Raw genomic sequence first — 17,837 nt, forward strand, 5'->3', positions numbered from 1 at the left:
CTATCGCGGTTTTCGTGATGTCGCGTGACAGACAGGTGAAGGGGAGGTGGGGGGGTCCAAAAAAGTTTTTGACCAATCGCGGAGGCCTGATTGCGGAATTGGAATGCAAAAGTTTGGAATAGTTTTACGTTATAGCGCCCCTTTACTGCTCAGAATGATGGTGCTGCGTTATGCCAGATCACTATCCCAGAGCAATAGTCACTTACTTTATTAATATAATAGCAGGGTGCCTACCAACCGGGAAAACTGGGAAAACCGGGAATTCTCAGGGATTTTGAGTAGTCTGGAAAAACTCGGAAAAACACTCAGGGAATTTGTGCCTCTATCTGGAAAAATTAGCTGTAATTTTATTGAAAGCGTCGAAAGCCGCGGTAATGCTGGCTCGAGTAACAGACAGGAATCGTAATGAATCGTCTGTGACGTCCTGTCGTCGGCTGGAGAAGTTGCCAGTGTACAGTAGACGACCGACTTTCCAGATTCCCGATAAATTGGACGGCTTCGCGGCAGCACCATACCATAGAGTCAATGTATCAGAACGTCTGAAATTTCGGACGCAAGAACTCTTCGCCGTCCGATTTTCCGGACGTTTTGCCGTGACCGCAGGTCCGAAAAGGCATTAATCAAAGCCACCACCGCTGCCATTTTGATTACCTTGCCGCCTGGAACCGGCGCTCTCGCACGCAGATCCGCTGGCAGCCGTAGCCACCACTGCGGCAACGCTAGACCTATAGCTGCTTCTACGTTCGCTATGAAGCTTCTTGCCGTTGGGTGCCGTGTTTTTTATTGAAAGAATTCGCTGCTGTCAGCAATGGCACGGACTCCGCCTTTGTGGTCCTCGCGATTAGCTTAGAAGCTTGGAAAGCACGGTGCGTTGCATAATGCCGGTTCCCAAAAGTCAGCTTCGCCTTTGTACAGAAATGTTACTTGGTGAAGCATACAGAAAAGTATTGCAGTGAAGCATAACAAGCATGGGAAGGGGCTATTGCCACGGGACACAGTATGTATTCCGTATTATACACGCGTGCACCCGGTATTTCCTGTCACAGTACGCGCACCGATATGCCTAATACGTGTACCGACAGGCCTTCAGAGCGTTTTCGAATGTACCTATGGCGGTTTGAGCCCTTAAGGGCAGTAAATGACATGCATTTTTTTTCAACTGGCCGATTTTTCGGACGTTTTCGCGGCCCCTAGGGAGTTCGAAAAATCGGACGAGGACTGTGCAACTGACAAAGAAGAAGATGATTCAAATGGTCCGTGGGGCGAACGAGTGGCGGAAGGAGGACAAGAACAGAAATGACCTACGCATTGAGGAAGGAACGGGAAAGGAAGCGTGCTGCCGCCGTTTTGAAGGAGCTTGAGCTCAAAAAACAAAGTGTTGGCTGATGCTAAGATGGAGGTGTCCCTCATCCAAACCAAAATAAACTCTTTAAAGCAGTGAAACACAACACTGAGGCGTCGTACGTGGGCTGAGAGTATGTCAGGACGGTTGAGGTTGACTTACGGGCTGTTGAGAGAGAATGTCAATTGTGACAAAGTTCGGGCCTCATACCGCTGAGCTTGCTATCAGTTGATAGAAATAGCTCATATTCGAAAATATTTGCTTCTGTGTGCATGTCCTTTTTATTCGTATTTGAGAATGTCCGACTCGATTTGCAATTTTTTTTGCAGACATTTTATTTGCTGTGCATTTTACTAACCCCTCCCTTCTGTTCTCTTTTTGAATAACATAAACACTACTCCTTAGTATTAAAATTGGATGAAGTCGTCTTTTTATAATTTTTTTTTTCATATGCTTACTGGAGAGTGACAGCATTGGGCGATATGGTTTCAGCCCGTCTTGACATAAAACATAGTTCTGCATCATTCAGGGAATTTTGCACAGGCAATCAGGGAAAATCTGGAAAGCTCAGGGAACTTGGAAATGTCAACTTGGTGGATACCCTGAATAATCTCTTACTTTATTTTATTAATAGTCATCGTACTTTATTCACACTGCATAGACCACTCACCGGGTACACAATTTGCGTATTTTAAGTATGTATCATAAGAAACCCATAATATTAACAAGTAGCAAAAGCACGTGCCTGCTAGTGCGAGAAATTTTAATAATAGGTCGGAAGGGTAGCCGAGAAAAAGGTTTGGCATGCTACTACAGGTTTCTTATGCAGGGTGTCCCAGCTAGCTTTAGCCAGAGTTTAAATATATGCAAATGCCACGTAGTTGGACTGAACAAAGGTAATGTTGTTTGCCGTCGCTTAGAGGTACTCAAAATATTTCTGTCATTCCGTCTAATTAGATAATTAGTCTTATTTAATTAATCAACTTATGAAATATTATAGTTAGATTAAAAGCACCAATGAGGAAATGGTAGAGCGACATGAAAAACTCCCGATACAGCTTTCTGTTCCTCAATACGTGCTACATAAAAGTGTTTTTCCGAGCGTGAAAGAAGCCCGCAAATCCGCGCAAAATTTCCGCGCGACTGGCCGCTCGAGGCACTTTGCGTGTATTCGTGGGCTACTTTCACGCTCGGAAAAAAACACTTTTATGTGGCACGTATTGAGGAACAGAAAGCTGTATCGGGAGTTTCTCATGCCGCTCTGCAATTTTCTCATTGACACTTTTCACCTAATTATAATATTTGAGATGTCGTTTAAGACTAATTATCTAATTAGGCTGAATGAAAAAAATATAGTTTGAGTATCTCCAAGCGACGGCAAACAACATTACTTTTGTTCTGTCCAGCTACGTGGCATTTGCATATATTTAAACTCTGGCTAATGTTAGTTGGGACACCCTGTATAACAAGAGATCAAAGGGCGAGGCAAAAGAAAAAGAAAAAAAAAAACGCAGATACATCCACTCGCACAGAAACTCGGAATGGGGCAGCAGTGAGCTCCATGAAATGAAGAAAGTGGAACTTTATGGCACCGTCAACAGCCAAAATGTTCTCCATTTCTGTAGTGCAGCCAAAAGGATACAAATGGATGTAATATTTGCTCACTGGCGAGGCCATAAACTTTCTGCTTTGTTCATTTCATAGTGCTCACTGCTGCAACTTTCCAAGCGAGTGGATCCGTGTGCGCTTTGTCTTTCAATTAATTTTCAAAGCGTCCTTCGAAATGCATTGGTGTTCGAGTTACATTTAAAGAAACCGCTGTTTCATGCATTGAAGCACAAAAAGTAACTGGAACATGAACGCATTTCGACGGACACTTTGAAAATTAATATCTCGTAACTGATGCTGTCCAGATAATTCGTTGCAAGTGTATACGCCGTGCGAAATCAGCGGCTATAATTCGTAAATTGAAATATGTGGCGTAATGTAAGTAATTAGAATTTTAATTAGCGTAATTACTTTAATTATTCAATTGGACATTTCGATTTTTCGTAGAATTAATGGTCGCCTCATCGAGTAATTTAAATAAAGGGTTACAATTGTGCTCTCTGCCATAGGCAATCTTTAAAAATATTGGTGCAATTAAAAATAAACGCACCCTGTATAATAAACCTGTAGCATGCCAAACCTTGCCACCTAACACTAAAATTTATCTCACCAGCGCGCAAGTATTTTCACTACTGGTTGACATTACGGTTTCCTTGTGATATTTTGTTGGAAAACGCAAATTATGTACACGGTGGGTGGGCTAGGCGGTGTGAATAAAGTGTGATGACAGCGCGTGTTTAAGAGGCTATTCCCCTAAGCTAGCAATCTGGCATAACGCCGCACCAACATTTTGAGCACCAACATTCTGAGTTCTATGAGCAGTTCAGCTCACAGGGCCCAAATGCAAAATATCAAGCATTTGGTTCATTGCTGTATACATATATATGCCCCCCCCCCCCCCACACACACACACGCACACGCGCACGCGCACGCACGCACGCACGCACGCACGCACGCACATTCGTCTCGTTACAGCAAAACAGAACGGCCACTCGAACGTAACGTACGCTGTGACTGCACGTATCTTCCAGTTGAAATGCCTGCAGTCCCCGAACACAAGCAGCACCAGCGGAAGCTGCGGCGACAATTATAAACGCCATGTTTGCTGCGCGTCTATTCATGACCAGTGATGCGGCATGGCAGGACGCACCTTGTGTGCTTTGTTAGAGCGGCCGTGGCGGTGCATTTCGCAGTGCTCCCTCATCAATTATAGCACGAGAGGAGGCCAAGCTGCGGCCCTTGAGCTGCACGCCGCTCTTCTCAGGTTTGCTTGCAGCTCTCGGTCGAGTTTGCTCGGTCAAACAGTCGCTGTCCGATGCGATATTAATATGCGCAATATTGCGCTAACTTTTGCTCAACTGGGCAGTTTCCACGAACCTCTGCATCGGCCGTCCTCGCGGACTAGACCACTGTTTCGTAGCGGCAGAACAAGCATTCAAAAGGCAGCTAGCCAACGGCAACTCGTGGTCTTCCGCGTTTCACCGCGGCTCTCGAGCAGTATGGTGAGCTCATACGGGGCTTCTTGAATAGCTATGTGTATAGTCTCCTCTGGATTACACCCTTTACCATGGAAGCCTCGATAACTGCCAAGATTCACAACAAAGACCACGCCTAATGCCCACGTGTCGGCGTTGCGCAGTGAAAAACGTGAGCAGCGGTGACTTTCGACTCATGCTCTCAAGAAAGTCATCCCGAACCTGTGACCTCCAGCAGACGACACCAACACGCTTAGAAGCTAAGTGGCCTTCGCAACAGCCACGCCCCCTCAGGTTCCGTCATCGGAGCGCACCGATACCGCGCGCTATAGACAAGTGTGTTTGGGCCTTGACATTGCTCGGAGGCAAAGGGGTGATGACTGAAACGCATGGCGCACATTTACGAGCTCTGCGTTTTGTTAAATTTGATGCATTGCGAACCAAAAGGCGCATTTGTTCTGTTCCCAATGCTACACGTCTTAACGAAGATGGCTAGGGAAAAGGCACCTTTTGCTTCCCACACAGAGAGATATGTTTTCTTGCGCAAAGCTGCTATCAAGTATTTTTGTTTAAGAATGAACTTGACCTCTTGCCCTATCGTAAAGGCGAACGAGGCCGCATACATAAACGGCCGGCTCATTAGAACGAGTTAGTCAGCCCACAAGTTTAATGAAGCATACCTCTAAATTCTTGCTGACGAAAGAAGAATCAAGTTTCGAAGCTCGCTTTTTTATCAGAATATGACATAGTTTTGTAAATGTTAAGATGATTACAAATTCGCAGCAACAAAAACGGATGTCAAGGTTACCAAATAGGAAATGTTCGAGTGCTTAAAGCAGGAAAAAATGACATCTTAAATCACACTGCACGTCTGTGTTTTCAAGCGCGCAATTAGTCAAGCGATGGTTTGACTCAGAACAGATACAGTATATCAGCCTTTTACCTATTAACTACTTAATGATCGAGTGGTCACAACTTGAGACGTCCGTTTCAGTGCAGAAATACCACGTCCTAAACGTAACGTCCCACATTTATTAAATAGTTTTTGCGTTTAACTTATTTATGGTCAAGTATGAAATTAATAGCTTCCATGAGCCAGTATATCGGATTTCTTTTTCCTTTGCGAGTACAAAGAGGTTCATTTAACTCAATGCAAACTTGCCCTAGCGAAGCATTTGCGACTTCCTAGCGTATTAAATCTGAATAGCTCCCAAGGCTTAGCTTCGTTTCAAGAATATTATCTTGCTCTTCCTTTATGGCATGCGAATTTATGCATAAAAGTTATTTGAGACATGTATTTTTTTCATGAAAGAATAATCATTAGGTCAATTGAGATCGTGTGTTGTTAGTGCTGTTCGTAAAATATACAGCAAGGCAAAATTATCTGCCTTTCCAGAAAATTGAGTAACCATGAGCCTCAGCGCTCATAGTGCTACCCATTTAAGAGTAGCCGATTTCACTTTTAAGTCCAGCAGTATCAGGTTTTTTTTTTTTTTTCAGTATAATCTATTCTGCGTCTGCAGTCTTCTTGCACCTGCGTTTGTCCTTTATGTATTGCTCCAGTGTGTGTGTGTTTTTTTTTCTCTTTTGTTTACTTGCACTCATTTTTATTAATCACTTTTATATTATTGTGCAAAGGTACGACACTTGATTTCATGATTGCGTACATTCTTATATTTCCCTGTTCACTTATTTTCTTGCTTGAGCTAATTTTTCATTCTTTAAAAAGAAGTGTTGAAAGAATAAAGTGAACGTGTTCTGACGAAACGCTTTCTTTTTATTTCAGATAATGTTCACTTCCAACACTCGATGATGCTTGCTAAGGAACTGACCAAGAAAGGGGTTCTTTACAGAACTCAGGTGAGGATAACTTGTACTATAATGTCCGGGGTAGGAGGGAGGCAAGGTATAGTTAGGGAGAAGTAGAAATAAATGCAGAAGAATCCTTCTTACACAAAACCACGCTGCACCTGCTCTCAGTCGTTCTACGCTCCCGTTCCCTTGTGAATCGCACAGCCGTGAGCAATTGGTGAACCAGTCGTTCAGCGACGACCGATACGACGCGATCACGCACCACGCACATGAACAGACGAGATCGTGAGGTGTGGGGACGAAGAAGACAGGTCATAGCACTGACACGTGCACAGTAATACGGGATACCCTGAAAAAGGTTTACGAGAGCGAATATCCTTACATCGCCACCACAAGAACCTTCTCGTATTCTCGACAGTGCAAGAGAAAAAGAGCATGCCGCAGCCTTGACAATGTATCATAGAAGGCAGAGTGAATCCCTCCACGTAACGTGGATATCGTTCGGAGCTCGCGAACGAACACCACTCACACCTCGAGTGAGCAGGTTCACGCTGCTCGCAGCGCTTGAGCATGGCCAAGGCAACTCCGTGGATAACAAAGAGAAGGAAGTGAGGTGGTAATTAGAAGATGCGTTTCCCTGGGCCATGTATCCACGTTTCCTTTGAGGGGCACTTGCCGCTAATTCTCGAACGATCACTGGTCATATAGCAATGATCCTGCATCTGAATTGTGGCACTGTCGCTTAAACTCGCGTCGCCAGACGCGAGTTCAATAATAAGTATGACAGTTCAATAATAAGTATGACAGCAGTAGTCTTTGCCACTGAAGCGCGTCATACGTGATTATCCAAATTAATTAGTCCATAGCTAAGCTCGATATCTGCAAAATTTGTCATTATGAATATAGCTCAGAATATATGTCAAACAGTTGTTTTTTTTTCGATAACTCGACATTTCGTTGGCTACATTTACATATGTGTATGATTGTGTAATGGAGAGGCTGCTGGCGCGTTCGGGACATGTGCCCGTCATTTTCTTAAACTGCGCCTAAGCCACGGTACAGGAGCATTCTTGCACTCCGCCCCCATCGAGTGTGACATCCTCGGCCAGGGACGGAACCCGCTCAGCAGCAGAACGTTGTAGCCACGACGGCAGTCATCAATTCCTTCTGCTCCAGCGGGAGGTCCAAAGAAGCGCGCAGGAGGAGAGGCAAACGAACCGCTTGTTTCACACGCGCTAAAGCGTTTTAACCCTGCTCAGTCGGGTTGGGAGTGTCTACCTAAAGACCCGGCATCATCTCGTGTTATCATATGTTAACTCTTTTACTTTTATTGCAGCGGTGTTTTAGAAAAATCAACGGCCAGTATGACTTGCGTGGGTTCCACCCCCCCCCCCCCCCAAAAAAAAAAAATAAGAAGCAGTCGTTCGTTACCCCTTAGCGCCACTGACTGCGATTTTCCTGCGAACTACACAGAAGGAACACGCACCTGCCACGTAAATTTAGACCTCTTTTCAAGCATATCCCACATCGTGTGCCTAAATTTTCAGGATTCTAGCGAACGATGGCTATAAACACTTTCGCTTACCCATCATCTGAGCAAGTGCAGAAAAAATTCACCGACGATTGCGATACTCCCTCATGCGAAATTTGAGCACAGCTCTATACGTGTTTTCATTTCGCGATATATTGAGGCAAAGAATTTGAGAGACATGCAGCAGAGTCGGCAATCGTCGAAAATTTGATCTATGGGTCAAGCGCGTCGGCTTTTATACATGACACGTTGAAGGTTCCAGTGTAATCGCTGGTGCCGCTTGACTTCAAGAAAGTAATACACAGTTCGCGTCGTGCATACAATCGGATTGCAAAACAATCGCAAACTGTGACAACCGAAACAAGCGCGAGCGGGAGTTGACGCGAGCAGACGATAGTACGAAACGAGCGGTCCGGCTGAGACCAGATACGAGTATGCATCGAGCGGTCGGGCGGGTTTGAAGTTCGAAGTTTATTCTGATAAAAAGCATATACAAAAGGGGTATGATATTGTACAGAAGGACATGCCATAGTGAAAACACTGTAGGGGGACCTGCTGTGATATGTTACATGAAATGAGAACCTACTAACCAGTAAAAAAAGAGCAATAAGAAACAATTACAATACAATACGAGCACTAACACAATTATTAATAGAATAATTAAGCAAGTACAAACATTTCAGTGATTAAACAGTTCTAGTCAATGAATACATAGTCATTACTCAGCAAAAAACGATAAAGGACAGGTTATTTCATTTGTCAAATTGTGTTATTGGTTACGAATGAAATCACAATCCAAACGTTTAAATGATGACACGGAAGCAGCAGCTTTAATATTATGAGATAAAGAATTCTACGATTTAATTAAAAGAAAACCAACTCTTTGTGTACCATAGTTGGTGCGGACTCTTGGAAGTAAAAATTGTTGTTTGGAGAAAAACGTGTGTAATTTGTATTGATAAGTCCTTTCATGAAAACAAATTTTAGAAGGTGATTGTCTTTAATTGCTCGATACGCAAAAATCTAAACATTGAATTTCACAAGATTAGTAATGCAGAGTACGTTAAGATCACGGTACAGTTGTGTAACACGTGATCGCCGATTACTCTTAGTGTAATAATACGGATCGCTTGATTTTTGACATGTTTTTTGTCCGCATGAAACCAGTTTTCCGCACGCAGGTCACTGAACGGGCCGCTCTCATTGGTCTCCACCGTTCGCGGCTCGTGTCTTTCATCTGTCACTCCGCGTTCGCGCTTTCATCTTTTGCTGTCGTACTCGTTCGCTTGGTTACGCCACCGCCGACGCTCGCCGCAGGAACAGGCCATTAAGAGCTGCGCTCTAAGATTTGTCGGGCTTCTATTTTATTATTGCCAATATTTTGCAAAAAGTTCATGCACGACAGGGGCGGCCGCAGCACAAATCGGGACACACCCCGAGTCACACAAGGGAGGTGTTGATACAACCTTTCAGCAGGGCAAAGTGTACTGGCATACGAGCAAGGTCCAGCTGGCGCGTGATGGATGCGCGGCGCGACAAAACAATGAGTTATCAAACCTCGCGTATCAATAGCAGCGCCGTAACACATAGCTTAGCAAGCGGAGGAAAGTTTCCAGTAGCACATGCTACGATATCGCTGATCTGTCACTGACGTGTCAGAACACACATGCTATCCTCGCATCGCCATGGACAGTTTGGCCAGACTCATCAGGGCTAAAGCAAACGTTGATATAGGCGTGCGCCTGTTATCATTCAAAATGTCTTGCCGTTCTCGTGCCCGTTCTACCGGACGACGACAGCATATGTAAACTTCCGTAGTGCCTCCTGGTCAGCACTGGTTCCCCATACAGGGGTGATACTTTCGAGACATCACTTTAAGGGATACGATCACTTTCTCGAGAATACCATCCATGGCTTCTTGCACTTCGTGCATTGTTTTTGCAGTGAGCTGTCTCATTCACGCTTGCACCATTTAATACGTATATGCTACCGCTTCACCGTCTTAACATTTCTTTCACATTTCTCCTGACGGTGCCCCCAATTATTTTACCCTTCCCGTGCCAAGGACGAGTTTCACTCGTCTAGGGATTTTATTTCGTCTACAGAGTGCCACAGACGACTGGCAGTCGTTTCATCGTATTGGTGTGAATTCTGCACAATTGAATGGCACCAGCTTCTCAGAAAACTAACCTTTTGTGGACGCAGTTGGCGGGTACGAAACGGCAGCAAAATAACGGAATTCTGACTTCCATGCGTTCTGAAAATGGCGGCGCGGAGTGAGGCGGTTGCAGTGACAACGACTGCCTTTTCAATGCCGGAATCACAGTGTTTTGGGACCTTTCTTCATCTAAAATAAGCAATAAGCTCTGGAAAGCTCTAGCGAGTCGTGTTCAGAGCTTCAACTTAGTACAAACGATTCTGAGTATGATTTAGAGTCTCTGGCGACCTCCCTCGCGTGGACGCGTAGCTCAGCAAAAAATGCTTTGTCGCGGGTGCTTCTGTGATTTCCTTTCCTCGCCACGCCAGCAATAACATGCTGCATGGAGGCTAACAAAAGCACGCTTGACTTCTGTTCCAAGAAATATCGCGTTTCATGTACACTGTTTCTGTGGTATTGCCTATCCGCAACTCAAAAACATTAAGCAAATTGTTGACTTTAAAAGACAACAGAAAATAACAAATGAACTGCTAATATTGCAATGGTGAAAGCTTTCACAATAAATCAATCAGAAGAAAATTCATAAAATTTTGGTGGTTTTCTGAAAAAAGAACACTCACCGACGATTACGATACACCCTAATGCGAAATTTGAGTGCAGCTCTATACGTGTTTTCATTTCGCGACATATTGGCTGCCGCGGACACTCTGTTTCGTGCGGCACGTTGCAAACGGAGCGAAGTTTAAGCCGACAAACTCGCTAATCGGGACATAGCGAGATGCAGCGCGTGGGTGACGCGTGGGCGCGACTCGCAGAAGCTGCCGCGGACAGACCTCCGCTCATGCAGCGCTTTGTTTCCATATGGTATCGGTGGAGTTACCGGTGAACAGACGACGCGCACTACTCTGGCGCCATCTCTTAGCCATCGTCGCCGCAGAGCCTGTCTTGAGCGGCACTGTGCTTTTCTTCTCACGCTTTCGCCATACCCTCCTCCTCCGCTTTCCTCCTTGCGCTTTCTTCGCTATCGCCGTCTTTCGTCCTCCGCTGCGCTCCGCGTTCGCTCCTTCATCCTTCGCTGTGCTCGTTGCTCGGTTACGAGGGACGCCGGTGCCGACGCTCGCCGCAGTAACGGGCGCCTAAGAGTTGCGCTCTTGAACAATTGGCACGGATAGGGTTAAATATGCACTGGATATATAAGAACGAAAACCATGCAGCAATCTCGAATAAGTATGGGCAGAGGGGGTGCATGGTCACAATTCCGATTTTCATGCAGTGCATACGCGCCGGCACACGCTTTACACGCCTCCCAGGTTGTGCGGACAGTAGAACAATTGATGAACGGTAATTATAAATTATTGTTGGCAGACGTAGACTACTTGCATCTTTTGGAATTACAATTTTTGTCTTATAGATTGAAGAAATATACGAAGAGCTCGCAAGAACACTCACGTAAACTTAGGCTGAATTCGCTTATTTTTTATCTTTGTATTGCGATAGTCTGACTGTTAATCGTTTCAGGAAGTCTCCAGTTGTCTTCTGTAAATGAGATGGTTTCAATTGCGTCTCCTATTTTCTTCATTAGGTGTACCCGGATGAAAAGCATGGCCTGAGCCACGTCACTACGCACCTGTACAATGCCATGGAAGAGTTCATTGACGACTGCTTTGAGGGTTCTGACCACGCTGTGGAAGAGGTTGGTCTGATGCAAGTGAAGGCCTCGTGATAGTCCCTATGCTGCACAGCACCGGGGCGTCTCGTCTCGAGGACCACCCTGACTACTGGCAACAAAAGCATCACTTTCAATCATTGCGTACGCTGGCCAACAGTAGCCAAAGGAAGTGAAACAGAAGCACCCGTTGCTGCACCGGACACCTCTGGCCTCGAATCGTCAGCAACGCAACCACCGAATGCCTTGGCGCTCACGCTTCCCCGATCGGACAACTACAGCACAGAGCTGTCACAGCTGCAACTTTCGCCCTGGCTGCGCAGGGTGACAGTTGACAAAACGCTAGTCATGCAGCGTCACTTCAGCTGCCGAGCTAACATGATGTCCGGCACAAAAATCACTTTGCTAAGGATACTCGTTTTTCTGTGCTAGTCTTCTGGTAGATGTAGCTGGGCAGAAGGAAAAGTCTTATGGTGCAGCCAACATGTGCTCCTTGAGTTGTCACATGCTCTTTCCCGTATACATTGCATGCTGAATTCTTCTCAACTATTGATTGATGGTACTGGTGCTGCTTAATGGAAAGATGTTCTATAGAAGGACTCCGCATGGAGGGATGTTACAGGCTCTGAGAGCCAGCCTTTCAAAAAGACAAAGAAGGTGACAAAGAATGCGCAGATAATGCCAAGCACTGTGTAATGTTATGGGATTAGCATTAGGCTCAGTCCTCATATGCCTGTTGAGCTTGCCATCGTCACTTCTGTGTGGGTAACACGTTTTGAAATGATCATGAGTGCCCGGTAATATTGCTAATCGTATGTTGCGTTAACTGGAAAGCCGTTAAGAAACCTAATTACAGAATAAATTTATGTGCTTAAGCGAAATTTACCGAGGCATAATGATATTGGCGTTCATATCTAACTGTCTATTATCCTAATTATAAGGGGATAAATATAACAATAGTAGGCTATTTGAAATTTTAAACCTAGTATGAGAGCATATAGCCAAAATTATTTATTAGGAAACGAATTACTCATCTCGCTCGCTTTTGAAGTTCTTCCAAGATAATCTTTGTCCGGCCGGAATTCACTCCTTTAATTCGCATCCCTACTAGTTGATGGCGGCACGCAGTAAGGCCGGCAGGAGACGCCCTGTGCGAAAAACCAAACTGTTCTCTTCAACATTTGTGTACATGGACGCTCCCATTCACACTTGAGAGTCATATCTGCACATTTGCATCTCTGACAAGTGTTTTCGTTTTCTATATGTAAGTGAAAGATAGAGATGCATGCATATAATTAATCATTTTTATCACTAGCATAGACTTCCATTAGACCTTCATGTATATAGACATCACAAACTTAACGACTTGCTCTATTCTTGATCAATTATATAGTTTATGCCCACATTTAGGATTTTTCAGCATTTTACAAGAAGCTTGGCAAGAGAAATGTACATAGCGATTATCAGTAGCTGATGTAGAAAGCAAGCCCAACCCTCTAGTTGCCAGACTTTGGCACTTAAATTACTACTGACCAGTTTCTAATCAATTATCTGTTAGCATCAGTCTTTCCTTTATTTTTCTGCCATATGTCTTAAAGCAAACATATGACGGTGAAACTGTTCACCACTATTAGCCTCTCTCTTTCCTTGTTCTGTATCGAGTGACGACTGTTGCTTTCTATTTCACTTCATTTTTCGCACTGTAAAGAAACCCACCGCATGCACTCTACGTAATGGAGCTAGAGTCCAAAGTGGCATTTTACGTGTAAGCTTTTGCTTCAAGAACGTGCTCCTATATAAATACACGGGAAAGGAGAAATCGTTTTCCACGGCAACCACTCCACCGAATTTGTTGAGGTTTGTTGCATTTAAATGCACAAGTTAGAGTCTAGTGGCTGTTGGTTGCGATTTTTTATTTATGTCGTCAAGTTATTAAAAATAATTGGCAAAAATCGCAAATTCTAAAACGAAACTATCATGTTTATAACTCTGTAACTCAGAAATAAAAGTCGATATCACAGTTCTATAAAGCGCACCTAATAGTACGTTTAAAGCGGACAGAATTGATGTATTACACATACCTCCCAAAATACGAGTAATATGTGAATATAGCTTCCGCAAAACCCTAGTGAACAATGTAACAAATTCACGTAAGATATAAATTGATATATCAAATTTTTCCGCTTTAGATGATATAAAGGATGCAGCTTGCAGAAATGCGCTATCTGTTCTTGGTGCAGAGCTACGAATTTGTAAACTTCGTGCTATTTTCTTCGTACTTACGAATTCATGAAAATACATTTTAAGGAATTCAGGCCCTAAATCTAAATACCGCTTCCAACAGTTACTATAATTTAACTTTACCTCTCAAATGCAACAAATTTCATTAGAATCTCGGAAAAGCGTTTCTGCGTTTTACACGTATTTAAATAGGCGGTATCGGAGTTGGGCCTGAGCTAAAGCTGCCTCTTAAGGTATATATACATATATATATATGTATATATGGGTAAGAGATAAGAAAAGAAATTCTGACTAATGGATTTTCTACCTACCTGGCGGCAAGGAGACATTTTAAAACGAGCACTTTCTTTTGTGCAATCATTAGTACAAGCACTGTGTTTATTACATTAGTCATAGTTTACAACTGCATATGTTTTCGGAAAACCGCAGCTGAAATCTAAACGATAACCTTGACGTAATTACATAATTTTTGAAAAAAAGTTTGTTAAAAAGCATGGACGTGCGGAATATTCAATGCAGTGTTCCAGTATTCATTCAGTAAAGGCTAGCACTTACCTGTAAGTTAGATCACTTAAACGTCAGGTTGAATGCTGTTTTGCAACTGGCTGGTATTCTTAAGAAGCCTTAGTTTTGATATTTGTTAGCTCCCTCTATAGATGGTGTGTCATTTTTTCCTGCCAGCTTTTATCCTCTCCACATAGGATTGAAAATGCTTGCTGCTTTTTTAATGTACAAATCACATTTTTGCAAGCGCATATTTCGTCCGACCTTATATTCAAATGAATTAGCATTTTGTGCTGGTTTTTGTTTGCCTCTGCCGACCATGGGCGTTGTTATATTCTGTAATTTCGTGTTCTTGACGTACAACCACCATTTTATTTAGCCATGCCTAAATCATCAATTCTTGTGCACGCCACTAATGCGGCTACGTTCCACGAATTACCTCAAAACTACCGCCAGCCCCATTGACTTCATCTAATCGGCAAGATGTGCATGGCCAAAAGTAAGAAAGTGCACACACGAGATGACGCATCGAGTATCTACCCGCACTGTTCTCTGTTCTGATCATTTGTTAAGGATGTTAGAATGGGCTACTGACAGTATAACGCTACCCAACCTAAGAAAGGCAAATGCCGCGTTAAACTTGGCCGCAGATGGACGATCATACGAGTGCACTTCGTGCGGTTATTGCGTGCTTTAGTGCGCCTCGTGCAACGCAGCCATTTCATTCAGTGCCAGAGCAACTGTGATGTGGAAGCAATTGCTGATATATGTGATACATTACTCTTCTTTCTCTCTTGACTTTTTATTTTCTAGGATATATTTAATGTGTACATACCACATAGCCTCTCACTAGAAGACCATACGACACGATTGACAGCCAGTTATTTCGTCGACATCTATGCAGCAGTAGTGTGTACAACAATTTTCAGCACACGCTGTCGATATGGGGGAAGCTCTCGTCTGCAAGGAACTGGCGGGCCAAATCCTTTCTCTTACCCTTCCCGAAGGTCAAGCACGCCCTCCCCCATAGCCGCTTGCCCTTCACGTTTTTCACTTGCCAGGACTAAGCCCCGTTTATTTCGCGCAGGAAAAGCAAGTCAGGAAGCAAGGGTTGCCTGCGAGCGTAGGCCTTTTGTTGACGCTTTCCTAGAATGCTCCCCTTTCGAGTGCCGCGGTCCATGCTTAGCGCGAAACCCGCCCCCCTTCCCTCCGCCCCCGGCTCCGCTCCCATCGCAGAAGCTGTTCCGCGCACCATCTGCGGCCATAGCCACTTGTTTCCTCCTTTTCTAATAATATCGCTGGCGTCGTGGCATCGTCGCTTAGCGTCCTTATTACTGATAGCGGCCGAAACCTTCCACTGTCGAGCTAGCAGTCCCCTCTCCGGGGCTCTGACCTAGGGTGCCTAGGGCAGCAGATGTATACAGCAGTTATGTACATAGAACCTCTTTGAGGCTTGCGGTCTAGCGCCCCAATGTTTTCACTTGCCAGGCTGTTATCGCGTACAGTCGGGCCCGTGCGAAAAATCATCCTCACGAAATACTCTTGGTATGGACCCTGTAGGTAAGGCCTTGCTCTCGAGGTTTCATAGACCCTAAGGTGCTTTCCGCTGATGATGATACTCCGGTCCGACATATAGTGCTCAACGGGCCCAGGGTGCTGTCGACGCGCTCTGCAGGCAAGAATATGTGCCGGCCGCCATGTCAGAGAAAGACGGCAGGACTGAACGAGCTTGACAACGGCTGTGAAGTCACTGTGCGCACTTTGTCGCTGCTGCCATCTGCATATCTCACACCTTATGCGTGCGGCGCAAGAATCAGTGAAAATGAGTAGAACTAAAAAAACGCACTTGTTATTTGATGCTTTGCAATACTATCCTTAAAAAGTATATATAAATATAAAAAAAACTCACAAAAGAATTCTGTGCGATTATAAACAAGCGAGGTTGTAGCTTTGTTATAGGTTGTCATAAACAAACGTTTATCCTCAGGACTTGCCCTCCTGTGGAATCTTCTCAAGGCTACATTCTTTAGAATCATGTTATAAGCCTTCTCCAGTATACACTTTTCACTAATCCGATATTCCATAGGCATAATACCTTCCATAGTTTTTTGCAGGACATGCTGCAATCTTCTGTTCAATGGCAGCGCGTAGTTGAAACGGCTAGAACGCTGAATATAGATACTAAGCATCCCAGACTAAAGGTACAGTGGCAGCATGGGTGGCTCTGTTATATTCGGCCACCGCGTGCTTTTCCGGAAAGAACCCTTGCACGACACTCAGCATCATTGTTGAGAGCATGAAATAAAGACACCTGGTTGAAAATGTCGTGTTGGTGAATCTCTGCTACTACTATCTCCGATATATAGAACACCATGATAACGTAACTACATATTAGGTGTCCATCGGCCGAGGACACATATTTACGTCCTTGGCCATGTGCTTCATTTAGTCGCAGGATTACAAGCGCCTCTCGTTGGTATGCTGCGAACCTGTAGATTCGATGGGTGTTCGCTGACTGATGCGAAGAGGATGACGAGGAGTTGCCGAGCAGTACAAACAGTAAAACTGTACAAGAAAATTAAAAAAGATTATGGTTGATCCCTCTTTCATAGGAGTGGGTAGAACACGAAAGTGGGAAACGTCTTCACAGAAGCTGTTGCGTGCCGACTTCGTGAACTCACGGTCCGCTGCAGCGAAAGGCGCACGATTTGCAGGTCGGCGACCGTGATTCAGGTTTGTTTGCCGCGCGGCGTCCTGTTGGCGAGCGGCGTCCAGCTGCCGAGTCGCTTCGGCGAATGCACGAGCATTTTGGTCAGGCTCCGTAGTGTCCTGGGCAGCCAGCTGAGTTGCGACGCGCTCAGCTTCAGGAATGCGAGCGGCAGAATTCTCAGCGTGCGTCGCGAACACACAAAGGCGTTCTGCTTCACGCTGGCGTCGAGATTCTCCCGTCGACGTCGTTGCCTTTCTGCGCCGCTTAGCGAGCCAGGTTCCTCGGTTTTCTTAGTTGGTGCCATCGCAAGCGAAGTAGTAGGTGGTGTAGCAAGCATGTGACGCCCCCTCGGGCATAATCATCGTTGGCCGGCCAGGCTCGGTGGCCTGCCAGGCGCGGTTAGGCAACATCGGTCACCGCACCAATAAACACCGGTACACTGCAACACCGGCGAGCACAGCTGCTCGGCGGTCAGTCATCGTTCGTCACCACCACGCTGAGGAGCGTCCGTCTGACGGAGCGTGCCTCGAGCCCTCCCTTGTTCACGAACCCGGGCGGATCGTGACACTGGCGACGAGTACCGAAGGACCGTCACACGCCGCCGCGAGCGGTGAAACATCGCCCCCCCCCCCGCCGCTGCTGCCGCCATGCCGCTGTACGGAAGGCTCGAGCCGTTCAAGGGAGATGGGTCCGCCTGGCCAATTTACGAGGAACAAGTCAACGCGTTCTTCCAGGCGAACGACAGCACACCCGAGGCCAAACAGCGGGACATTTTCCTGGCCAGCTGCGG

The 17,837-nt window shown here is 45.2% G+C and overlaps 1 protein-coding gene across 9 annotated transcripts in view; it reads left to right on the plus strand.

The window, feature by feature from the left end:
* The window catches only part of LOC126545871 (prolyl endopeptidase FAP-like), a 464,583-nt gene extending 447,924 nt beyond the window's left edge, over positions 1–16,659 (plus strand). For all 9 annotated transcript variants that reach the window (XM_050193891.2, XM_050193895.2, XM_055062034.2 and 6 more), the window contains 2 exons: positions 6,212–6,285; positions 11,509–16,659. In XM_050193891.2, coding sequence (XP_050049848.1) covers positions 6,212–6,285; positions 11,509–11,649 — 215 coding nt within the window. In that variant the 3' untranslated portion in view covers positions 11,650–16,659. The remainder of the gene's footprint in view (positions 1–6,211; positions 6,286–11,508) is intronic.
* Positions 16,660–17,837: the final 1,178 nt, after the last annotated feature.

Source organism: Dermacentor andersoni, chromosome 1 (assembly GCF_023375885.2).
Source record: "Dermacentor andersoni chromosome 1, qqDerAnde1_hic_scaffold, whole genome shotgun sequence".
NCBI lineage: Eukaryota > Metazoa > Arthropoda > Arachnida > Ixodida > Ixodidae > Dermacentor > Dermacentor andersoni.